Consider the following 25,744-nt stretch of genomic DNA (forward strand, 5'->3'; position numbering starts at 1 on the left):
TTTTCCATGGTATCCAATTTTTTAAAAAGTATTCTACATAATTTTATATTTTCTATATGAAAAATGTAAAACGGTCTGTATTCTATATAACAAAATAAATAATTTTTGCAATTTACTCAAGATTTTACTCTATAGACGATATGTATAATTTAAGCGAACGAAAATTATTTGCTAAAAAGAGAGAGAAGAAAATCACTATATACTCAAACTTTTAGGTTTAATATCAAATATTTGTTCGATGATAAATTATACGAATACAGAAATACTTATCCTTCTTTTTCTTCGGCGAAGGTCGAAGTTTTTTTTTATAATTCGTATTAAGCGTTCACACATGGAAAAACATTGCATACTTATTTTACAAATTTCAACGACCTGCGCATGTGTTCGAAATGTCTCAATAAATTGCATTTACCTGCTCGATTGCCTGTTCCAGAGGAATTCCATGTTCTCGAACCGTTTTTTCAGTTAACGCCGGAGCATGCGCCAGTGCTGCTTCGCTGATAACTCCGCTACTTCCGGCGACTGCCGGATTGTCGCTACCGGTTCCAGGTGTACAGCTTTCGTCCATTACCATCGGTCGTACAATGTACTGTTGCCTTCCCAGCACCTGCAATCGTCGGGTCCACAAATGATCAACGGTGCGGTGGATTGTTTGAAAACTTTCCTAATAGAATATTTGTGATCGAAGGTTTTGCAAAGTACAGAAATGCAATCGATGATGTAAAAATATTATTTTGCTGTTTAGTAACGTGTTCCGTTGCGTTACGTAAATCCAAAAAATCGGTACAATATAATTTTTCATTGTACCATTGGATCGAAGTTGACCGATATAAATCATACCGATCGCGCGGGGTAATTATCTTAGCAAATTGTAGACTAAGCTCCTGCTACCCTGCAACTCGTCGTACACAAGGCTAAAGTCAAATGAATTGCGTGCAAACAGGGGTATGTAAAATAAGTAAGAAAAATTCTGTGCCGGAGTTTACTCGATTTCTTCGTTATTGGCTAACAAATAAAGAACATTTCGTAAAACTACAATCTGGCGTAACCGTGATAAATTACGCCACACTGCCACATTATAAAAACTTTCCTGTCTTTTTCGCCTTACCTTATATAAGTATAAACTCAAACCCTAAATTACATTGATGCCAAGAGACGAGTAACGATTGTGTGTATACATTGTATACGAAGGCTCACTCAATGATCATGTGAAAATTATTGTATCCACATCTTGAATCACTTTCTCCTTAAATTAATTTAATGCCTGTTATATTAGCAAGCACCGTATGGCTCTTTCTATTCTTCATTAAAAAAAAAGAAACTAATTTTACGCTATTTACATTTATTATGCGATTACAAGAACATTTGTGCAAGTGAAAATGCAACTAATTTTTAACACAACTAATTTTTTATCCCGATATTTTAATCGATTTATTCGATCTAAATAGATGTAAGATAACACTTGCTTTAAACCGATCGCTTCCGCCTTTGCTTATATAAAACATTCCCGAAACGCACTATAAGATTATCTAAATGAGTTTAAAAATGGCATACTGCGCGTCTTCGTAATTGCAACGCGAATCATTAATTAAAAACTAAGAATTTGGAGTAATTACTCATAACACGCGAAAAGAACGAACGGTAGAAACTCTAGAACTCATCGAAGGGGGGAAAAAGCAAAGTGCCAGCAAATAGTAACTCAAGCTTTTACTACATTTCAAATGCGAGTAGAAAGTAGCAAGTTTTAATCGAACGAGTGCAAGTGTTAAAGCAAGTTTCTCATTTCGAAACTAAAAGAGATGGAAAAATTACACAATGTTCGGCAGACATCGTAATGTTGACTATACATAGTCGACACTAGAAATAGAACTTAGTATCTTCTGTTAGCTCGACGTAACTAAAAGAGTACATCAACTTCTCCTCAAAGATTTGTTTGCAAACAATCGCGTCTATGGATGAAAATAAATTTTTTTTCAGCTTCAAATACTTTGTAATATTTCAGTTTGCGTTTCGAATGATAAAATATATAAATAATTAGACGTTACAAATTCTTTAAAAAAGAATTTTGATCTTTTGAAACATTTCTTAGAAAGAGAAATATGCCTTCGGAACTTGCATTTGCAATAAAATAATTAATACTGTCCAGCACATTAATCTTCTCGATAAGTGAAGCCATTGTGCACTTTAATCTAAGGTACTTACGACGAGTTAGACGTGTCGTTTCAACGAGGAGTTAATGGGAATCGAAAAGTTTCAAGGCTATTAATATCCGTTTAAGTAAAAGACTGATTTTTGTCAACTATGACGTGCCTGTGTTCAGTATTATCTTTGATCAATCATGACCATACCGAACTCAAAATTATTTCACCTTTTGCGTATATCATTGTAATGGTATATTTTGAATTCATCGACGTTTTCTTGCAAACGAGTAAAATAAATTATTTCTCAAAAATTTGTTCAACTATACAAACTCATTTTGAAGTTAATCTACCGGAGCATATACTATTTTAAATCCACTTCAAGGTACAATAATTCGATACTCTACGATACAAAGAAAATGTAACAGTACACAGTGCTCGACGATAATTCGATATTTTAACATTAATAAATATTTAAAGACCCGTAAAACCCGTACTGTCGGACTTTTCTATCGTCGTGCGCGTAAACAACGTGCCGATTGAAAAATTCTACATTTTAAAGAAACAAATCATAATTATTCAAAATAATTCACTACGAGGGCTTGAACTAATCACCGATCTCAAAATGAGTCGCCTTTTCGTTCGACGAGCTCATCGAACCACCATTTTGTACAATATCGCGTACAGAGACACTTTTGCGACTGTATTTTCCTAGCATCGATCCAAAAGTGGATAATACGAAAGGTGATCCGTTTTAAGGTCTCGTTCGTGCTAGAATTACCGATAAATTCAGGTATATTGATACCCGAATGTATACCTCGGGAAAATCGATGGTCGAGAAAGTAAAAGAATTTAGAAAATTGCTCGTACGTGTTGAACGATTTCTGGAAAACGTACTACGGAATTTCAAGTAAATTACTTCGTATTTAACAACGATTGAACGACGTCGTTCCGATCGGTTGGTAAATTTAACGCGAAAAATGTATCGCGATCGGATTCGCGCGTGGAAGCGCGAATTACCAATGCCTGTGCCACGTAAACGCAAGTACGCGGATGTCGCACGGTATACCGCGTACATACGCGAGGTTGGTAGAAGCCGTGCAAGAAATTTAATAGGCAGGTTCTTTGACGCGGGGTTAACGGATCAAGGTAGTTCGGTACGAGCATGCCACCGTGCCACGGGCTTGAATTATCTTTATCGACGTGCCGATAAAACCTCGTGGCGTAACTCGCGACACAAACGAACCGGCATTAACATTACGTAAATGTTAATTAGTATCAGATAATCAACCGACTCCGCGGAGACGCAATTTCGAGTATTTAAGAATATCGTTAGTCCCGTTGTCAACCGAACGTTGCACGATCCGTTCTTTCCCTCGACAGTTGTTGCGCCCCTTTTGGGTCATTTTCGACCCACGCGAATACATCACCACGATTCAAATACAATCCGTAATTAAAACGTAATAAATACATTTGAATGTTACTACGATTTCTACAGTCCCCTCGTTGTAGTGTACACCCGTGGTGGGTCCCTCGGGTCTTTTTCGACCCGTGCAATACATTCTCCGTAATTGAACCTGCTCATTGTGTATTGTAAAGCTGCAAATTACACAGATTCGGAAGATTTCTTCCCCATTCAAATACCTCGAGGGTATATACTCGAACGGAAGAACGCATTAGGGTTACACTCGCTCGAAGTTATTTTCGGCGAACGCGGCGACTAAGTATGCAACGATTTTGTTCGCGGGGCCATCGGTACACGAGACGCTCGTCCATTATATCTTCGTTTACGCGTACCCCAGGGTGTTTACCGCCGCGGTCGTTCCTGGAAACGATTTACGATGCGGAAAAATAATACCGATCGGTACTGTCCTCGACCCAGGTAACCGTTCCGGAGATACCTATCCCCCTCGTTCACCTAAATTTTTCCCGTACCCAAGGGTCTCCGTAACGAGGGACCGTAAAAGTGTTTCATCGCCGACACTAGGGAAGGGAGGGTGGGTCGGGCAAGTAAAACCGATCGGCGTCGTAAATATTCCACCGTCTCTGGTCGATCGTCAATTAGCGCACTTTTATTTTAATTCGAAGCAGAATTACACGTCTACACGCAGGTGCAGAGATTTATTGCCGATTGCGCGCGATCCCGATAACAATGAAGTCTTTCAACGTATTCGGACCGAGATTAACAGACCAACGCGATAACGTTCCAAGATTAGAAACCGTCCTCGAAAATACGGGAAGATAGAAGACCAATTGTCGCGCGTCTTATCCATCTTGTTCCCGGTGTGTCCGTCAGGGCATTGATAACGTGAGAATCGGAATGAGAAACTGGAATAATGGAATACGAAATATAGAAATTCGAAGACGGTAATTTCTTCTCGAATTTTAAAAGCACATCGCCAACTCGAGACGTGAAAGGTCTACGTTTCACGAGGGGTTGAAAAAAGAAGGGCAGGTGGTAGAGAAAAATCACGAGAGGTGATAAGAGAGGGTAGGGGAGTGGAGAAAAATCCTCGTGGAGGTAATGAAAAACGGGAGAAGGGAGTGAAGAAAAATCACGAAAGAATTGATAAAATAGGGGGAGAACAGCTGAAAAAAATCGCGAAGGAGGTGACGAGATAGGTGAAGCAGAGCTGAGAAAAATCGCGAAGGAGGCGATGAAACAGGGGGAGGAGGGCAGAGAAAAATTACGGGAGAGGTAATGAAGAAAGAGGGAGGGGAGTAGGGAAAAATCAGGAAAGAGGTGTCAAAAAAAAAAAAAAGAAAAAAAGAAAAAAGGAAAGGTTAATATAACGTACGCGCGTCAAAGTGTCAGAAACGCCGTGCGTCCGTGGTGCGCAAGACGAACTCATAAATTGCAAATCCGTGAAGTCGAATGGCAAACACGGGACAACCAATGACCAGGAGAACGATAGTCTCCGGCAAGGGGTGGGGGAGGTCAAAGGTCGCGAGTTGCGTCGCTTGCAGGAACTGGCTTGCGTTCGTCGAGGACACGATGAACAATGTCGTGAAAACGCCGCGAATTCCTTCAAACGTTTCGGTTGATACATGTTAACGAGCGTTTATGGAGAATGATTTACATAGCTTTGTTTAGAATTCACAAGTCGGCTACGAAATATCCAGAACGAAAGGAAATATTGCACACGCGTGTTTCTCGATACGGAATTGCTTTTTTCTTTTTTTTTTTCTTTTCTTACCGGGTGTTTAAATTATTTCGGAATAATTGGCGTAAACTTGAGACGTAGATATTTCAATCGAAACGAAGGAATGACCAGATGCTTCTATAAATTTACCACTTTTATCGTTTTACTTTTAGGTTACTCCATCCGAACGGTTCGATATTAATCTAGTTGACCAAGTAAGAAAATTATTACTTTGTCCCAAAATTCGAACGTTCAATGTCGTGGTAAAGAACTCAAGTTAAGATCGATTAAATTATCGTTGTTCGTTATAGGGACCAACTCGATAGTTAATTAAGAGATAGTTAATGTTCAATTAGGAGAAGATGTACGTGCTGATATTTTGAGAATTCGGTATGAACAATATTAAAAGAGGCGCGTAGAAGTGGAAGTTACTCCGAAACGCGTAGTTAACACGTTGTACGTTGATCGGGGCCCGTATCGTACCTTGTACTTGTTGATTTTGTACTCATAAATTCCACGACAGTGCATCATGCGCTAAAGCTTCCAGGATATCGAATACTCTTACCGACAATGAGCGTTAAAGTCGGTGCGCGGAACTTCGAATTATTTTCAACGATGAGCGAGCCTACGTTTATTTCCCGGTAAAGATAATTGAAAATATTATTCCAATTCTATCGTCGAGGTAACGGCGACAGTGGGGCGAAGGATTTGAACGACTGCTACGGCCTCCTCAAACCTTTTCCCACAGAATACATTAAAGTCTTAGCGGTATTTGTGAGACGGCAGCGCGAGGACGAGGCGGTACAAAGAGGGACGCGGGAAAAGGATAGAGGTAAGAGAAAAGGTTCAGAATGGAAGACCGGAATGGGGCGGCCGGACGCGAATAATAGACTACACGCGTAATATCGTAAGCCCGTGGAAACCGAAGAAGATGGAAAAAGAGTCGAGTAATTCGACGGCCACCGTGGATCGCGTATAACCCGTTCGCGGAGCAAACTATCGACAAAATATCGAACCGTTTGGTAAACGAAACACCGCGATGAAAATTACGAGAAATTGTTCATTTTCCCTCGAATACGAGTACGATCTAATTTTCTTCGAGACTGATCAACGAAATATCGAAACGTTCGAGTCGAGAAATAACGCGATGGAGAATTAGGAGAAATTGTTTTCTTTTTCGCCAAATATCGCTGCGATCTATAATAACTTTCTTCGAGATTGATCAGGGAAATCTCGAACTTTTCAAACAGAGAAACAATGCGATGAAAATTACGAAAAATTATTTTTCTTCTTTTCTACTCTTCCTAAATACAATCTGATTTTCTTCGAGATCGAACAACGATTTCTCCGTGTGTACGGTCGGTGGATTTCCTTCTCGTTGGAGTTTCACCGCGAGAAATGATTTTGGGTATGAAATCGCGCGTTTTTTCGAGAAGAAAGAAATCACTCGAAACGATACAAGGAAGTGTACGTGAAACGCGTCGCGCCTTCTAAATTGACGGCGCTCATTAAAAGTTCGACTTGGCCGATCGACTTTAAACGCCGGAAACGAATCACAATGAGTCGAGTTGTGCAAGCATTCGCCAAACGAACGACGATGCGATCGAATCGAGACCAGTTTTCCGTCAACGAACATCCAGACTTTCCGTCAACGATCTCTATTTCGTCGCGTTCACCTTACTTCGTATTGCCGAATCGTGTCACGTAAGCATCGCGTAACGACGCACTCGAAATTGAACTTCGAGATTACGAAATCGAAATTGCGACCGAACAAAATATTATGTAGTCGATCGTATCCATTGTCGTTTCAATAAGTTTTCGTGAAACAGTCATCGATGATTGTATTCAACAACAACGTGCTTGTCACCAAGTGAAACGAAACACTCCAAGAGAAATGTTTCCAAGATCGATAAAATAAAAATTCTTCGTTTTATCGGTACGCTTTATCGTACCGAAACGAACATCGGTATAGTTACGTAATAATTGTACCAGGTGCGATTGAAAAAATAATGGTTGCAAGCTCCGTGACCATTGATAGCAATACTTGATTGTTATTATATATACATACCTCTGCGGTCGGACATTTTGAAGCGCGAACGTTAGACAGAACGGGACACGGTTTCGGAGCAGAGGACGGTACAAATTTCATTTCAATTCAACGACTTGTTACGCGCGTATCGAGGAGATTAATTTTTTGTAACAAAGCTCGGTTATCGTTGCACACCTGTACGATCGAACGTTTTAAAGAACCGAAGACCGTTTTGGAGCAAACGGCGATACGAATTTGATTTTAACTCGATGTAACTGTATTTACGCCCGCGTCTCGAGAAATTTGTCTCCGTTTGCGAAGAGGAATTTAGTCGAGAAACTCCCCGATGCTCCGATATAGGTAACCGTTCGTCGATATCGGCGGTGATCGGCTCACGAAAGGAATCGATCGTCCGTCGTTGGGATTTTCGGGAGAAATGAAAAGTTCGAATCGACGATAAAATCGTATTACGGGGCACGATAGGTTTGTTTCACATCGCGAGCAACTTTGCGGTCCGTGAAACTATCACAGTCGAGAGGATTACAAGTATTTCTGCGCCCGGAATTCGTTTTTAAGTCGTAACGTAATTTTCAATCCCTGGAAATTACAGACATTACGCCGAGTCGGACTTTTTTTATTTGCAGAGGTAAAACCACACGCTCCCCGTTTCGCGTCTCGGAACGCAACTCCGGCGAGCGCAATCTTGCTTTCCAAGCTAACAAGTCAACGTCCTACCTTTTCACACGGCGGAGGAACAACGTTTCGCGAATCTTTGGAAAAGACGTCGAACGTGGAGCACGCATGGATACTCGCAATGTGAAACGAAAGCGGAAGAGAGGAAAAATCGAACCAGAGGAAAATTAAGAAAATTACCTACGACATCGGAGAACAGTTACCTCCAACTTCAAAGGATTTTACGCTCAGAGTCTTTGGTTCGAAAGTGTCCGAAATTATGGAACTCGGGTTTCTAACTTCGTAACGAAGAATCTTTAACACGTTGAACGGCCACGGTTACAAGACACAAACAGTAAGAGTTGTAAATTTTTCAATAGTTTTAATAATGTGGTTAATAATTATTAAATAACAAGTACATCGACGAATTATCGAATATTTCTACTTTTCACACCACGGTTTGAACAAATATCGTGGACATCGTTAAGTACGGAGAACCGATGTGACGGTCGTTGTGTTAAAAAACGAACCGGAGTAAAAAAAACAAAGTTATCTACGTTTTTAACAACCACGGAGGACAGGTACCTCAAACTTAAAGCGTTCTATCGTTCAACTGTACACTGAAAGTCTTCGGCTCAGAAATGTCCCGAATGTATGGAATCGGTGTTTTTTAAATTTATAATAGACCGAGTGGATTAAGAAATTACAGAAGTATTCAATCGCGTTTGTTACGATAACTTTGATTACACAGTGTATATTTTGAGGACGCGATAGATCGAAAAATAACCAAGGAACGCGCCAGAGTTAAATAAAAATTCGTCGATTCGTGAATTTCGCACGACGCTGGTACGTATTGAAACCACGAGGCTTTCACGCCCGAGCTCTCGCAGTTTATATTGTTCGAGATTTCCAGGTGCAAGCTATGTTCATTTCATAGAGCGATTTCACCATCGTCGAGGGTCTGCAATCGCACCGGCCGTGTTATATTAGTACGTAATGTTTACTCCGGCTTCGATCTGGCTTACGAACATCTTCAAATGTCATCAATAATCTTATATTTACCCGACACGAAGCCACTACGTTTTCCTCGTAGCCATTAAGTCGCGGGACAAAGTTAAGTTCCTGATATTTAATCGTAACTCGTTATTCCGGTGTAATAGTAAATTAGCCACGATATCTTCCCGGTAATATTTGAATCGACGAGCAGACGAACAGTAAAATTTCAAAAATTACGTTTCGAGATATTTGGAAAAAAAAAAACACAGCTTTTTATACTCGTTAAACTCTGAGACTATCAGAAACTTTGAACTCGTACTGTTCTTCGACTCATCGATTTTTTTATTTATTTAATATCGCAGCCGATTTCAAACGTTGCCAACGAAACAAAAGCGAAAGGTTTCTTTTTTCTCGAAGCAACGAAAATATGTTTGCATAAATAAGATTTCCTTTCTTTTTCGCACGCGAAACTTCCATCGAGCGGTGTACTTACATTTCGTACAAGTTTATTCAACGAAACGGGCAAAAGTTAATCGTCCAAGTTCCACGAAAGTCTGTTGCTTCGATAGAATCACGAAACAAGATGTTCTCATCGTATCGAGATCAAAATATTAAAAGATGCGAACGTGCTGCCCGAAAATTTGTCCGACGTCTTACGTCGCGTTTACATAACACTCCTCGATATCTACGACCGACAATGGATAGTCGATAACAGTTTTTCGATCGTGAGTTTCACCTTATTTTTTTCTCGCAAATATTCTAATATCGCGCTACGTTTCTATAAACGCTTGTTGCCCTCGCTCGATTTATTTCTAAAGTTTCTTCGTCCACGATTCAACCTCAATCGATGCGCGTTAATTAAAAAATCTTAAATACCGTATTTTGCTCGATACGACTAAGAGATACACAAATATTTGTTCACCTTGACTTTTTTTTGAACTTGCAAGAGCAAAAAAAGAGAAAAATACAAATTTCGTAATATTCCACTTTTATCTACATCGATCGGATGATTTAATTTCTTTTTAAAATTTGTTTACCCCAGATGAGAATCTCCCCGACTAAACTTCAATCGACGCGCGTTAATTAACAAATCTTGGATATTATCTTTCGTTCGATACGACCAAGAAATAGACAAATATTTGTCCTTTTTTAAACCTTAACGGTAAAAAAAATTGAACCTTTTTTAATATTCTGCTTTTGTTCGCAATCGATCGAATTATTTCATTTCTCTCCAAAGTTTCTTCGTACTCGATCAATTTCAATCGTCGCACGTTAAGTAACAAATTTTTCTTCAATCTTGTCGTCTGTATTTGCGAGAACCAAAAAAAAAATTTTTTTTTTCATATTCGACTTCTATTTACGATCGATCGGTAATAAATCGCGCGCGGAGACGCGGCACGAGAACCGAATGATCGCAACACCCGAAACGTCGTGACGATTTATCGACGGCGCAGCGTCGAACGATAGCAACAATACGGTATCGGTCGGATTTCCTCCGAGGCCCTTGCGAAGCGAGAGGAGCTCACCGGCGGCCATTGTCCCCGATCGAGCTCGATTGGAGATAGTCAGGTATGTGACTCGAGGGGAAAAAGGAAACGACCGTCCAGCTGGAACTCGGGCGCACTCGTGCAAGGCGATTCACAACAAAGAATAAAGAAAACTAGGCGCACCTGTTGCCGCGCCGGATGCTCCCCGATTTCTCGAAATAGCGCGCTCCGGGGAAAAATTCAAGCGAAACAAGAGCAAAACACGCGATTCGTTCGTCAAAATGTTGATCGATCTACACCGACCGCTAGAACGTAACAAATAAAAGAAATACGGTACAGGTAGGATTGTAGAGGCTCTCACGACGTCGGTTATTGCGTTAATACCGTTCGAGGCTTCCGGGTCTGAGCCGAGTGCTCCTAGAAATGGTTTCCAACGTTGCGGTTAGCTTATACTTGCGATACTCCGTGCCACGATAAGGTATACCTTTTCTCAAAAGGAACACCCCGGAAGAATCGGAACAGTGTTATTAGCGTAGATAAATCATCCATCGTTAGCAGTCGATGAAAAACGGAAGTCACCGATCCAATAAGAGCATCGAATAATATATTTCTAACCGATCGCACGTAATAAGAATATTACAGAAATAACTGTGCGATATTTCGAAACGAATATCCCGATCGCAACGGTTACGAGTTGAAAGTACGAGGTCCGCCAGTTATACGACCTACAATCCTTCCACTCCTTCCACGGGTACCGCGTGAACTATTAGATTTAGAAGTAACTATAAGAAAACTGGAGTAAAATCAACGGCACGACGAGAATTGGCGAAAAGAAAAATGGAAAGGAACGATCAACGTCGATCGTGTAGTGCGTTTGAGCAGGAAGCGCGAATTCCCATCATCGTTATTTCAAAGAATTAATGAGAGAAGGAGTCCATGGCGCCAGATAATCTCGATGGCAAAGCTGGAGGTAATGGACGACCTTTCGAGGGCGCGACGCTCCGCCCCCACCGGATAATTCGAGAAACAATGGCAGCCGGAGACATGCAGAAGCATTGTCGCGCGGGGGCAGTGCGACTCGTAGTAATGATTGACAGTGCTCGGTAAACTTTCGCGTAAGTTGAATGAAGCATCGATGGTTTCGAACATCGCGGCCTTGCTGATTCAGTAAACTTAAAGGTAGCAATGAGTTCGGTGTCGAACGAAGCGAACTAATCCAACGAAATCGAGAGAACGGAACGAGTTGATAACGGTGACTCGAACGAATCGAGCGAGTCGTCCTATCGGTAACAGTTCTCGAGGAATAACTCGGCATATGTGAATCGTTTTGTACGAACGTTACTCCATGTTGTTCCAGCAAGACACAACCAGATCTCGAGGTGACGTCTAATGTTTTCAGACCTCGTACAAGAAAACCGCAAATGGAAAAGGGAGTGACACGAATCCGTTGAATCGACTTCGCGCGATTCCGCGTTCTTTCGTTTCCACTCGCCCGTGTTACCTTTTCTCGCGTAGATACAACTCGTGAGAATTTACCTTGTTTTGTAGCAGGTCGATCAGCACGTAAACCAACAGAGTGATTTCCTCCTCGTCGGAACCGAGTCCATTACCCTGGAGACCGGCCGTCGCCACGTAAAGGGCAACCAGGTGAGTCGATCCCCTCACACCCGTGGTCTGCATCTTTGCCAGGGTTACCGTTCACGTTCCTCTCGTTCTGTACGGACACTACGAATTCCCCACTGCCCGAGCAAACGTACACCTGAACCGTACCTGTCGAAGTAGGTTCACACTTCACGGGTGGACACAGACGGACAGAAGCACACGTTACCGTGTCCCTGGATACGTGGGGGCCGAAACGCCTCAGCCTCTACCGCTCACTTGAACTGGTCGCACCACGCTTAACTTCACAGATTCTTGGTATCCTGGCGCGACATATCCGCCTATTTACAGCGATATTTGAGGTTATGGATCGATCGACGACCGTTGGATCCGTGGTCGCGTGCCGATTGATGCGCACGTACGTATCCACGCGCCACGTTTGCGCAGGTATCGTACGATAACTCCGCGAACGGCCAGCACCCGCGAGTAAATCGTTTCACCGCGGCTCTGTCTGACGACGGACCGCCGTCGCGAGTGGCAAGGTTTCGTGCAACACTGGCCAACAACCGGCCGACCGTTGCGCGCACACGTCGTTGTTGCCTCACCTGGCGACTGCGCATCGAACCCGGTCGCTCGTTGGTAAAGGGACCCTCTTGCTCGCTCTCGTGCACGTTCGGCTTGCTCGGTTCGCCTCGCAATGAACTCGCTCGCGCACGTTGGCGCAACGAAGATCGAGCGCGGCAACGAGTGCGACGAGGACGCCGCACCGTGGGGTCGCGGCAAAAAAACGCGGAAACCCGACGATAACGGCACGGAACGTATGAATTCGAATGGTAATTTATTATGCTCGATTCGCGCGATTTGACACCGATCGACGTTAATGTACGTCGTGCCCGTTGTCGTTGTTTCGGTGAAAATGCAACGCAGCCAGATTAAACAAGCGAAGGGAAAGGCAGGTCGAGAGCGGCGACGCACTAGCCAGGTGCGCAGACATTCCACTCGCTTGCGGTACGCTTACCCCGCTACCCGACCGCCGATTATTTTCCACCTGGAGCGCCACGTTTACCTCCTCATGGCGGACCCCTACCATTCGATATATATCGAACGGGTGAAACGATAGTTCCCGTATGAATGAGTTTCGAGGAGGTACACGAGAATCGCGTGTACCTTCCGTGGTTAGAACAGAACATCGTACACGGTGTTTCGTAGAGAAACGTGACGCCCGATTCTATCAGGATATATTTCTACCGATCGTACGGATGATGGAACGTCGCACAAACATAGGTCCGCGGATGCGTTCATACCAAGTTGCAAACATCGAATGTTGCACATTAACGGAAAAGTTCCAACGTTGGAATAAACTGTCAAGCATATGTAAACAGTATCTGACGTCGTTGACATGTACGATAGCAGAATGTAGACGATTGTAGTTAGATACCGTATAATGATAAGAACGACGGTATTAGTAAAATAACGATCGTCATACGATTCGGATCACGTCACGAATGTTTAAATATATTCGATAATCAAAGAAGGTGTTACGACCCGTAACTTTATTTAAAAAGATTGGCATAAGACTCGGGCAAACATTTCGGGCCGCCCTATATAGCTGGTCGACGTTAGAAGGTAGATTTGCAATTGGAGTAAAGGAAAATGGCGACCAATGTGCGCACTCCCTCTGAGCATAAGGAGGCTCTAACAACTTGTAAGAGATCACAGGTACGTACCGTCGCTTGTGCCCCCGTTTCGGTGCTCCCTCCATAACATGATCACGGCCTTGATAGCGTGCGTGCACGAGTACGCCTCACTCCAGTGTTAACGTTTTTTTCGCGACTGGTCAGGTTTTTAAAATTGTGTCGCTGACACGTCGTATTTTACAATAATACAAAATTATGCCTCAAATACATTTTACAGTACGTTCGCCGTCTTGCGCGTACGCATACGTGTATCTACAAATGAACGAATGCGTTACGTTTTTCTAGCGAGTTAATGCAATCCAAAATTCTCTCTTACAAATCGTGTTTACATCGCGATACTGTTAAGATTATATACTCCTGTTACTGTCCGTCGCTAATTTGTATAGGAAGCAAAGGCATAACAGTAGTGTTTATAAACAGAAAAGTCGAACAACGATTCCTTTAACGTGGATCCATCGTCCTCTGATCACGAACTCGTGACTCGGCGATAAACACGCCGATAGTATAACCTGTACTATATACGACACGTCTCGCGCGTATTACAAGACACTTGGGTATCAATCTCTCGATTAGGTTAGATTTATTGCTCGGAACGGATACAAATCGATTATAACGTCGATCGCGCGTCAGCTTCCCCCACTTTCCTTGTTATGTCATTGAAGACAACAACCCATCCATTATTCCCCCGTTTACCTCGCTTTTTATCGAAATAGCGTTGTATAAACGAATCTCGTCCGTGTAAATACACTCTTCTCGCGCCTTTCGAATCGTTACGCGTTTAACGATCAAAAGAAAGCCAGAAAGGAAATTCTTGTCTGTCCCCTTGGTCGTGTTGGCTTCCTGCGTCGGAAAAACCTCTAGAACCGGACGGGAAAATTGAAAACGTATCCGTTGTATATATAATACGCGTTCTACGGTCTACGTTGAATCGACTTCGGTGGGATAGCGAAGGAAAGCCGACGAGCAACAGGTTGGCACGATTGTACCAGAGTGGGGAAACTGGAGAACGAGAAGAGCTATGTATAGACAGAGAGGCAGTAAACGAGCAACGAAGTGGGAAAGCGATCGTCGTTGGATTTGGTAGGAATATCCGTGAAGCGAAATGCTTAGCGCTACGTAAAAGCGACGGTGTCGTGACAGGGAGACCGGATTGGTCGGTCACCTGTTGCCTGCCAACTGTGATTGGTTGGCCTCGACAGCGCGTAGCAACTGCCAGAGGAGGACAAGTGCATCCTCGCTAGTCTACGATGAAACAAGATCGAGAATGGACATTGTAAGGATGCCGATTTCGTGTTCTTCTGCGTATATATGTGTGTACATATATATACATACATATATATATGTATATATACATACACACACACACACATATAATATGTGTATAATATATGTATATATACTATATACACTATGTTACATTATTCGTCCTTCCCTGTCATCGGGTCAACCGCGCAGCGATTACGAAATACATGTTTACCGTTTTTGTAGGTTCATCGGTCCACGTTAATAATTGCAAAATATTTCTACGTGGACCGTTCGTTGTTACGGTTTCGATTTACGGTGTGCCTCTGTCGCGTTTTAAAATTACTCGTGTTTCTGGAAGCGTTAAACGAGTAGTACCCGACACGCGAGATAAAATGCAATGGTACACACCAATTGGAAAGCGCGGGCGCACAATTAACGCCAAATTAATCCCGTGTACGAGTACGAACTTATTGTAATATTAGACGGACGCGACGTAACGATGATTTTTGGGACAGGTGTACGCAAATTGGCCGCGGCAGCGGCGAGAATCACGCGAGACCAAAGTCTCCGTCCGGAGAGCAAAGTCTGCGACGACGATGTAAGGAAAGCCGGTTTACGATATCGGACTCTGAACCTTCCGTGTCATATTGATCCTGCCCGTGCGAGCGTCGCGTTGCTATAAAATAGACACGAATCCCAAGTACTCCGTGCATGCATAATTGGCACCGTTTTATGTCGCTGATCTTTACCACTCCTTCTTGCCGCGGAATAAAAATGATCGACGATAAATATTTATCCACAGTCCGAGCGTATTTCGCTCGAAAACGAAACGCGATTAATCGTTCAAACGGCACAGTGGAATCTGGACGACCTACATAATTCCTACAAGGCATTGGTATCCAGACGGATCGTCGTTGTTTAATATTTTGTATTATATAATAAAAATAATAATAACAATCATCTATTCCTTACGTATCCAAGTCCAATGTACAGGTATCCTGTACGCAAACAAAGCGTACAAAGTCCAAGTATGAATAGTTTCGGAACAAAGAAACGAATTGTACACAAAAAATACAAATGTAAAGGACGTAGGTACGTTGATAAGGCGTAACGAAGAAGTAAAACAGAGTTGGAGGGAAGCGATGTAACGGAACGTTCCCTTAAAACCCTATCCAATCTGTTTTCAATTTGTCGGTAAACTTTGGAACGCGGAGAAATCGATTCGTTGTTTGTCGAGCAACTTTTTCAAACACTCGGTTAGTTGGAGCGTATACATTCCGACTGCGTTTCGGTCAAGATCGGATTAACCTTATACTATCGATTATATAATATTATAAATACATAGTCGTCGAATCGGTCGTGGATGAATTTGAAATAACACGCCATATTCTACGAAGCTGCGTGCGGATGTTTCGAGCAAACACGAAAAACGGTATACAGGAAACGGGGGATCGCAGCAGCGAGTAGGTAATAAAATTTCGAAATACACGTTTTACCTGGGGGACCGGGAGAAAGACCACCGTGCTTAATCGACCTCAGAATACCAAACAACCGATTCGGCTGACGATGCAAGGTCACCTGTAAACATCGGCCACGAAACAAGTGTTGTCGCACGGAGCTTCGTAGCGTTTTGAATCTCGGTGAATCAACAGACAATTAAGTAGAGATCCTTGAGACTTTCACGACTCGCGTTTCTACAGTTAAAGGAGCTTTCACCTTGGAAAATGATCGAAAAGTCCTTTATTTCTTTTTCCCGTACTTTTATCTCGCATTTTCTCTCGACGCAAAGTCCCGAGCACGTGTCTCGGAAATATTATATTAAAATTTCGGAAATTGAATTTCGTGAAACTCGGGAGAATATTTTCCGAGTTTCTCGAATCGCGAAACACCTTTCACGTCGTGCCCGTATATTTCCCGAACACTTGCGGTTTATTTTATCTCGTATTATTAATTTTTAAAATACAATCTTTCGCGGAGTGAATCGTTCACATCGTATGGAACACTGTTGGAGGAACTCAACGATTGAACGACGTTTCTTAAGCTGTGCGAGATATCTCAAAATCGAACTACGAAGATTTATTTAACACTATCGTTCGATGTATTGTATCCAAGTACTTGTACCACGATTCGAAGACTCCAGAATCGGCTCTCTGTCCGGGTACAGTAAGTTTTATCGAAGATTTCTACTCGATACCGATCCTGGTGCTTTCCTCGGGTCTTTCTCTATCCATCGCGCCTTCATAACATATTATCCGTAATTAAAGCTATTATAACAGACGCGACTGGACGCTCCTGTATATCCTCGCTCGTCTCGTCATGTTTTAAAGATACAAAACACGAGTCCGTACATTCGGGACATTTTCAAGTGAAAGACTTGAGTGTACTTTTTTACTAAAACGTACATAATTTTCTTCCTTCGTTTTTGCTCCGAATACTTTGCACGTACAGTTGAATAGAAGCACGCTTTAAGATGGTGGAAGCACCGGGACTCACTAGTGGACCAAAAGCGAACAATCGCTCGAGACTTCCGGGTACAGACTGTGTGTACCCTTCTGGAAAACTTTTACCGACATTTCACCGATATCGTGGCTAATTTCGTCGAAGATCCTACAGCACGGTCAATAACTAATGAAATTTGAACGTAGACGAAGAATATCGATACAAGAGAAAGAGAGGTTCCTCGATTTAGAAACACCTGCCGGACACCTGCTCCTCGAGAGTTACCTGAAAGTTGATCACGGTCTGATCTAAGTCCAAAACTATTATCCATCATCGAACAGTACCACGTACGATAGTTCCAGATCTCCCGATGCTCGACCCAAACCGCGAGAATCGGTAAATAATATTCTTCTCGCGAAAATAATCGACAGTTAACTCGAGCCATCCGTAAGCGCGAAGTTAGCCTACCACGTATCCACGGGAGTTCTTTTCTTTGTTTTTTTTTTAAATAAATCACGCGCAACCAGAAGCGAACATTTACGAGCGTACGGACGAACGTTATCAAAATGTTTGCAATCCTAGAAGAGAAAGTACCAAGACACGAAACGATTCTCCTCGAATCGTCCGAAAATGTTTCGGAGTAATGCCGTTCATACTTCGCGATGAACGATCCGTTTCGGATGCTCTTTCACGATAGAAGGAAGGGGAGCGGATTCACCGTTGCGGCAGAACTTTCTCTCGAACGAGGATTATACCGGTGCCTTTCGTGCACGTAGCAGTACGTAACTTTCAAACCGTCGCAAATCACGCCGCTTCTTCTTCCGCGAGCCGTATCCATTACATTTAAACCGAGGCGGGGTCAAAGTTGGTTCGCTCCGAGAATAGGAGCACACGCGTGCCCTCACACCACCCCATACCCCCCCTCCCTCTCCACGATCGGTGGTTCCCCTCGGTCCGAGCCAAGTGCGAAATGAAGTTTCACTAATACGAAAAAATCAGCGGCGAAGGAAGAGCAACCGCGATAGAGGAAGAGATGCGAGAAGCGAGGAAGGCGAGAGAGAAGAAGACAGGCTGGTCGCTGACCCGCTCGGAACGTTGACTCCATGTAGTCAGTCCCCTCTTTATATTTTCTTCCATCCCACTTGCACCATCTTACCGTACCTTTGATTACAGCCACCGGTTACCTTACCTTACTTTACCTTGCGTTACTTTACCACGTCCGCCTTTCTTTACCCGCGACCGCGACCATTATACTCTAGACTTAGCATCTCGGAGACGTCTGTTGCTTTCTCGTTCCACTCCATCCGCATTCTCCTCGTCTGTTTTTGTCACCGAAACGCGTTCAATGGACAAACTCGAATTTCTACGATTACGAGCGAACCGAAAGAGGAGACCATTTCTCTTTCTTCGTCTCCCTCGGTGAAATATTCCGAAGTTGACGACTTTTTCCTTTTTTTTTCCCCTTTGATCTTGTCGTATCCGAAATCGAAGATACAGTTCTTGGAAAGTTTTCATTCGTTCGTTTTACCGTTCGATTTCAAATTTCGTCGTGTTCATTCCCGTCGTGTTCACGGGTGGTACCCGTGGTTGAGTACAACTCGGAAATATGTATGCGCAACGATCGAGTATCCGAGCTATGCAACAATGTGGGTAGCGTTATTAACGATCACGATTCAGCAGATAGGTATAATACCAACAGCGAGATGGTGTACCGTTAGAATCGCTATCGTTCTCTACGTCGTTTCGGAGATTCGAACCCTAGTTGGTAACGGTACGCGTTCGGTTTCGCAGACAGGTAATTTTCGACTAAAAGTCGGATGACGATTGTCTAATCGTCGTTATCGGAAGTTTTTCGTGCCGACGACGGCTTCGCGAAAACTTGCACGATCGTTCCCACTCCTAACACGTTTTTTCTCCTCTACCGCCACCACCATCGTTTGGTCACCACCTCCTGATCCAGCCCTCCACTCCACAAACTACCCGACGGGAACTCGGCTCCTCCCGCCGCGTGACTCAATTATTTCCATCATTACGACCGCCCTCTTGGGCTCCAGCCCAAGATATTACCATATACGTGCATTCAAGAAACGAGTACGTTATACATCCGTTAACTAATTATCGAAAGGAGTAATTGTTACTCGTTCCTTGGTTATCGGTTGTTATATTTGTTCCCATTGATAATTCATGAATGAAAACTAACGACATTATCTAACTTTCTTTCGTACGATATTGTATTATAGTTACGCTGAAAATAGCATAATACGTTGATAATAATGTTATTGTTTACAATTCTTTTAAGGAAAATATTAATTCGTTATATCGTATCCCGGTGAGTCTATGTTATTCATTATGGGCAATAAATACAATGTCCGAGGCCTACGGAACGTCCATTTTGTTAATTTTACAGAAAAGAGTTTCCTAATTATGACTTTATCGAGATTAATTAAGAACAAGAATTAACGGTAAGATTTTATTAAAAAAACTAGAGATAGGAAAATCAATATTATTATTTCGTTTGTACGAAGACGAATGTTCTTAGGATCTACAAGAGTCTTAACGCAACGCTGTAACTCGTGATAATTCTGAATAAAAAATTCGTGGGAGTAATATATACATTTTCATTTAACAGAAGTTGAATTCAACTGTTTGTTTTTTATTTATGTTTATATATATAAATATATTTCCCATAATTTGATTCAGGGAAATGCGAATAAAATAGCTTAGATATAAGTTCATAGTGTTTTAAAAATTGACTTATTCTTGATGAAGTGCTGTCAAATGTTACTACATGAGTAGGTGTTATAGCATTCTTATTGTTAATGTAATTATGATTGAGCCAGTACATTGGGTCTGCAAAAAATGCATCTGCTTCCTCCACATAATTTGTAAAATTTTTAAAATTAGGTTCACAAGTCAATATTCTTACAGATACATTTACGTGTAAGTGGCTATACAAAGGCATTGCGTGACAAGGAGTGAGAAATAGTATGTTGCTTGTATTATCAATGTTAACAATTTCCTTATGAAGAATGTTCATTGCATCCAATGATCCACGCTGATGTATTATGCAAAAGTAAAAACCAGGAATAATGTTACTGATTACTAATAACGCTACAAAAATTTTTCTTGCTATTTTTGCAAACTTTACATTTAAAGAGAATGTACAAGAAGTACATATGTATATGATCATTGGCAAAAGAGGTAATAAAAATCTAAACTCTTTATGAGACAATAAGGAGTAAACGCAGAGTGTCCATCCAATGACAATTAACATAATTACTTGATGATGAAAACAAACAGAGTGTTTGATTATTTGCCAAATGCATAATAAAAATACAATGTAATATATTCCTAAAAGTACTGGTAATCCACAGAAAACATACCACAATAAATGCTGCGTTCCATATAAATTTCCAATACTATAAACTACATTTATACGAAAAAACTGCCAAGGAGAAATCACTAATGTTCCGTAACAGTAAGTATCCAATAATATCGAACTTAAACAACAAACTATGCATATTATACTATATCGACATATCAATAATAACTTATCTTCTGAACTTGTACATAAATGATAAAGGCATAAGGGCAACCATATAATAGCAGCAGTAGGTCTTATCATACATAGAAACCCCACAATCCACAGAAAGTTTATATTTTTAATATTACTATCGCGCCATGGAAATATTGACAAGGCTATCATAGTACACGCTGTTTCTATAGTATTTATTAATGTACGTGTGGCACAATAATACCAATACCAATTTAAGCATAAACTGTATAATGTCCATTTGTTTCTTGTCCACTTGTAAAATCTGTATTCTCCATAAGCGCTGATAATTGCTTGAAGCATTCGAGGTAATACTGTCAAGATGGTTACATGATCTAAAGATACCAATTTCAGTATTTGGTAGACGATAGATATCAAGAATGGATAGATGTAACTGCGAATTTTTGCGATCCACTCCCATGTGAGATATCCATATCCAAATGCAAAACGATGAGCCACTTCTACCGATTGCCAATACTCATCCGGTACATGGGCAGTTTGTACAAGAAACACAGAAATTAACCTCCATAGTATTAAGATAGATAACACTTTATTGTTTCTAGATAAATGCATTTCCTAGACTTTGAAGTAATAGATTAAAAATTAATATACTTTTAAAGAATACCGAAAACACAATCTTCAAGAAATTTGGATAGAACAAAATAATAGTAACGCAATTAAACTAAAATTTCAGGCCTGATAACCTTTTGATAATAACTTTCACCAGAAATCACTACTTTATATTCATTTGTTTCTTCATAAAAATTCAGTTTTCCTTGTCAACAATTACAAAGTGTGCAATATTGTATTGTATTTAATAATATAGACAGCTTAAAAACATTTAACACTGAACCTAACTATCCTTCTTTTTATTTAGCAATAATTAGCAATTAAAAATACTGTAATAGTTCTCAATAGATGATTCCATATTTAAATAATATTATAAAATCGCTTTTACTTTCTTACAGGATCATTTTACGTGTTGTATTTCAAGAATAACATTAAATAACATATATAGTAGTTTCGAGTAATCGATACAGATGGAGCCATGTTAAAACCGCAACATTTGTGGGATCGATTAGTTGAGAACTCTACGTAGCGATATTTCTTTGAACAAGAGAACTAAAGTCGATAGCATCGTTACGAGAGGTGGTCGATAACCGATAGTGCATCGTTCTTTTCGAAACGAGAAATTGAAGTTCGATATCTGTAAAATAATTCGTCAAACGCTGGTTTGAGATATCGGATTCTTCGCGGTAAATTTGTTATCCGTTTATAACCACGGACACGACATAGATTTATAAAACGAAGCATGCATCGTTGTAAACAGTTGCATTTTAAATTATGCAACAAAAATCCTCCATTTTGATGAGAAACAAACGCTATGAAGTAGTAAAAATACGAGAAATACTGTATATGTGCATTTTAGTACCTAGAATATAAGACGTGCCGGCATTTACACATTTTGATTTACAATCATGGAAAGTAAATCAATAACATTACCTAACAACGGAAAATCTGGTATAGTAGAAGATTCCAAAAGCGAGATGCAAATGGTACTTGCTAAAATGATGGAGGAAAAGCACACTTATACCTATAAGAAATTAGTGGTACCTATGTCAATGAGAAGTATTTATTGGAAATTTTTTGGATTTCCAGCCACAGACGATGGAGATATTCTCACTAAAGTAAAAATTGTTTGCATATTATGCAAGACCCAAATTGCATATAATCGTAACACTAGTAATTTGCGTATGCACTTGCAAAATAAGCACGCTCAAGAACTTTTAGAACTGGAAGCTACTAATCCTCCACGCAGACAGGTTCTTTCTCAAGAAACAAAAGAACGGAGAGCACAAAAAAGATTATTAAAGGCAGGTTTAACCTCGGCGCAGCATATTTATACTACAAACGCTGATGGTACTGTTCAAATAGATGGAGACATTCAGTTTGTGACAGATCCAAATATAAGTTTATCTAATATTGAAGATGATATTACAATTGGTCAACCATTACGAGTTATGATCAAAAGTGGTTCTAATATTGGAAGCAATAGTCAAAATGTGGCCTTTCTTATGCCAGAAGACAATTCTATTAATCAATCGAGTATTGATGGAAAAACTGTGTCAGATGCTATAGCTGAATTTATCATAATGGACTTACAATTACCAGAAGTAGTGGAAGGTCGAGGTTTCCAAAGGCTAGTTGCAACTTTACGATCACCTTGTGAAATTCCTAGTAAAAATAAGTTAGAAGAAGAAATAATACCAAAGATTTATGACACCTTTCGTGAATCAGTGGCAACAAGTTTATCTTGCATTACCACTGAAGTTGGTTTAACTGTTGAAGAGTGGAGATCAAATTCTGATGAACGTTTTGTTACTATATCTGTGTATTATCAAAATTCTGGTGAACCAGTTTTAGAATGTAAAGTATTAAGTACAATTCATGCACCCTTAGATTGGGAGGAGTCTCAGTGGGGTAATACAATAGATTCATTGTTACTGGATTGGGATTTAAAAATAGAAAGGATAACTGCAGTAGTAGTAGCCACATCTAGGACAGAATTATTAACTGCTTTAACAAACCGAGGATTAACATTAGTTCCTTGTTTACTTTATACATTACAAGTGTGTGCTCAAGCTTGTTTCGAAAATCCAGAAGTTGCTACCATATTGTCTAAATGTAGAGCAGCTATTGGAGCTATTATAAGCCATCCAGCTGCATCTGCAGCTTTAGCCATGCAAGAGCAATTATTAGAAGTAAGTCTAAAAATTCCCCGCTATTAATTAAATAAAGATGTTGATTCATTGTTTTAAAATTAATTTGTTATAATTGTAGCTTGAGGAAAACACTATGCTGATGGATTATCCTCCTGTATGGACATCGACATATAACATGCTTGAACAAATGGTATTGCGTCGTAATATTGTAACATCGATCTTAGAGAGCATGGAAGGTGTTGATCAAGAAATAGTTGATCTAACAAGTGATCAGTGGAAAATTGTAGAAGATCTTGTAAATGTTTTGGAACCATTTAAAGTTACTATTATGACTCTTAGTGAAGAAAAAATGCCTTTAATATCTTTATTAAAACCGTTACTTTGGCAACTAGTGTCTTCTCATCTCAAAATAAAAGAAGTGGATAGTGATATAGCAAGGTCTTTCAAAGAGTCTTTATCTGATATGCTTTGTGATAGATATGCAGATTATAATGTTACTCTTTTACTTCAAATCGCAACTACTCTAGATCCAAGGTAATTACAGAATATAAGATATTTATTATAAGTAATTTATGTTATAAATATATTTATGAGTGCAAATAAAACTAAAACTATATGTTTTGTATCAGATTTAAGCAGTTACCATATGCTACAGATGAAGATAAAAATATAGTTGCAACTCCTATAAAAGAAATGTTGACAAAATTAATACAGGAAGAATCTGGAGATACTACAAATATTAAAGTTGAAGAAGATCCTCCAAATAAAAAAAATCGTTTATCAGGTATGTACAAATACCACAAATATATAAATCTGTAGTTTTGTAAAATTTTGATGTTTAAAATCTTTAAAACGCGATTATTCCATCTAATATCTAATTAAACACAGGTATGGAACTTTTACTTGGTGGTTTATGTTCAACAAAAAGTAAAATGCCTGCAGAAGAGAAGGCTGATCTTGAACTTGTACAGTATCATTCAGAATCTACTGCACCACTTGATTACTGTCCTCTTCAGTGGTGGGCCAAAATTTCTGCAAAGTGCCCAAATTTAGGAAAGCTAGCTTGCAGATACAATTGTGTACCTGCATGTTGTGCACCACCTGCTAGAATCCCAGCAGAAGTGCAAGTTTTATATGATACAAGGCGAGCTGCCTTACCTCCCCATTTGATAGATAAATTACTCTTTCTTCATGGCAATCATACTATTTGAGGGGAAAATTAAATTCTGCTGAAATTATTTGAAGGTACTGCTTTCTAACAAGTGAACCAATCTTAAAAATGTTGATAATTTTTGTATGATTTACATTATGTAATGTATTTTTCATCAAAATTATCTAATAGTAAAATTTCAAAAATGTATAAGTACAATTTTAAACATTTTGAGAAAAAGCATATCTCTAAAAATTTGATAATAATGCATTAAAGTGCTGCAAAAATATAAGTTTGTTTCCATCAAAATTTAATGTTGATTTAATACTTTGGAACAGTCAGAAAAAAGTATTTAACAAGAGATTCAATCTTATAAAATTTGTATTATTTCATCATTCAATTCAATTTACAATAATATAACATTATTAGTCTTAAAAGGATTTTGAATATCAAAATTGTACAGAAATTTAAAATAACAAGAAGGTATAATAATAGTTAAGAAAATAAAAGAATGCAGCTTATAGAAAATAATAAAAGGAATAATAGTTTTCCATTTTCAGCTCATAGGGTATTCAAATCTATAGAAATTTTTAAATGTTATATACCATTACGAAATATTAAGAGTACGAGAGTAATACGTATTCTGTTAAAATGACTAAAACCTCGATCTTTTACTTGGACTTTTCATTATTTGCAAATATATTATATTAATTATATTTTACTTAAATTGCAGAGATAATTCAACATATAATTTACATTAGAATGTTTGAAATAATAAATACAAATGATAATTACAAGGATAATTATGATATTAAATTCTAAAATTAGCAAATTATTTCAAACTTCTATTTTTGCATTGATGCACTTTAAAAG

At 40.0% G+C, this 25,744-nt stretch overlaps 3 protein-coding genes and 1 long non-coding RNA gene across 7 annotated transcripts in view; 2 read left to right on the forward strand and 2 right to left on the reverse strand.

Moving 5' to 3' along the window:
• Positions 1-14,213, reverse strand: part of LOC143150556 (RNA-binding protein fusilli-like) — a 33,693-nt gene extending 19,480 nt beyond the window's left edge. Inside the window, exons 1-2 of one of the 4 annotated variants that reach the window (XR_012993101.1) lie at positions 12,002-13,070; positions 413-607 (exon numbers count right to left, since the gene is read on the reverse strand). Coding sequence is in view for 3 of the 4 variants with exons in the window: in XM_076318929.1 (XP_076175044.1) it covers positions 413-607; positions 12,002-12,145 (339 nt within the window). In the remaining variant the exon portion in view is untranslated. Of the gene's footprint in view, positions 1-412; positions 608-12,001 lie in introns of all 4 variants that reach the window. The other 3 variants (XM_076318929.1, XM_076318930.1, XM_076318928.1) reach the window with 3 other exon arrangements.
• Positions 6,850-8,410, forward strand: LOC143150557 (uncharacterized). The gene is made up of 2 exons (XR_012993102.1): positions 6,850-6,985; positions 7,955-8,410. It is a non-coding gene; the product is annotated as an uncharacterized LOC143150557 (long non-coding RNA).
• Positions 14,214-20,067: 5,854 nt separating the features above from the next.
• Pig-b (phosphatidylinositol glycan anchor biosynthesis class B) lies at positions 20,068-22,064 on the reverse strand. The gene has a single exon (XM_076317603.1). It carries the CDS (start codon positions 21,569-21,571, stop codon positions 20,099-20,101), a length of 1,473 nt encoding a protein of 490 aa, XP_076173718.1. The 5' UTR covers positions 21,572-22,064; the 3' UTR covers positions 20,068-20,098.
• Positions 20,756-25,165, forward strand: LOC143149859 (E3 SUMO-protein ligase ZBED1). The gene is made up of 5 exons (XM_076317602.1): positions 20,756-20,923; positions 21,967-23,760; positions 23,840-24,255; positions 24,351-24,505; positions 24,610-25,165. Exons 2-5 carry the CDS (start codon positions 22,477-22,479, stop codon positions 24,930-24,932), a joined length of 2,178 nt encoding a protein of 725 aa, XP_076173717.1. The 5' UTR covers positions 20,756-20,923; positions 21,967-22,476; the 3' UTR covers positions 24,933-25,165.
• Positions 25,166-25,744: the final 579 nt, after the last annotated feature.

This window comes from Ptiloglossa arizonensis, chromosome 8, assembly GCF_051014685.1.
Source record: "Ptiloglossa arizonensis isolate GNS036 chromosome 8, iyPtiAriz1_principal, whole genome shotgun sequence".
In the NCBI taxonomy this organism is placed as follows: Eukaryota; Metazoa; Arthropoda; class Insecta; order Hymenoptera; family Colletidae; genus Ptiloglossa; species Ptiloglossa arizonensis.

Bases quoted from the DNA above. Each gene is read 5' to 3' on its own strand.
- Pig-b (XM_076317603.1), bottom strand. From the start codon at position 21,571: ATGCATTTATCTAGAAACAATAAAGTGTTATCTATCTTAATACTATGG.
- LOC143149859 (XM_076317602.1), top strand. From the start codon at position 22,477: ATGGAAAGTAAATCAATAACATTACCTAACAACGGAAAATCTGGTATA. The intron at 23,761-23,839 runs GTAAGTCTAAAA...TTATAATTGTAG, and splicing joins TGCAAGAGCAATTATTAGAA to CTTGAGGAAAACACTATGCT. The intron at 24,256-24,350 runs GTAATTACAGAA...GTTTTGTATCAG, and splicing joins GCAACTACTCTAGATCCAAG to ATTTAAGCAGTTACCATATG.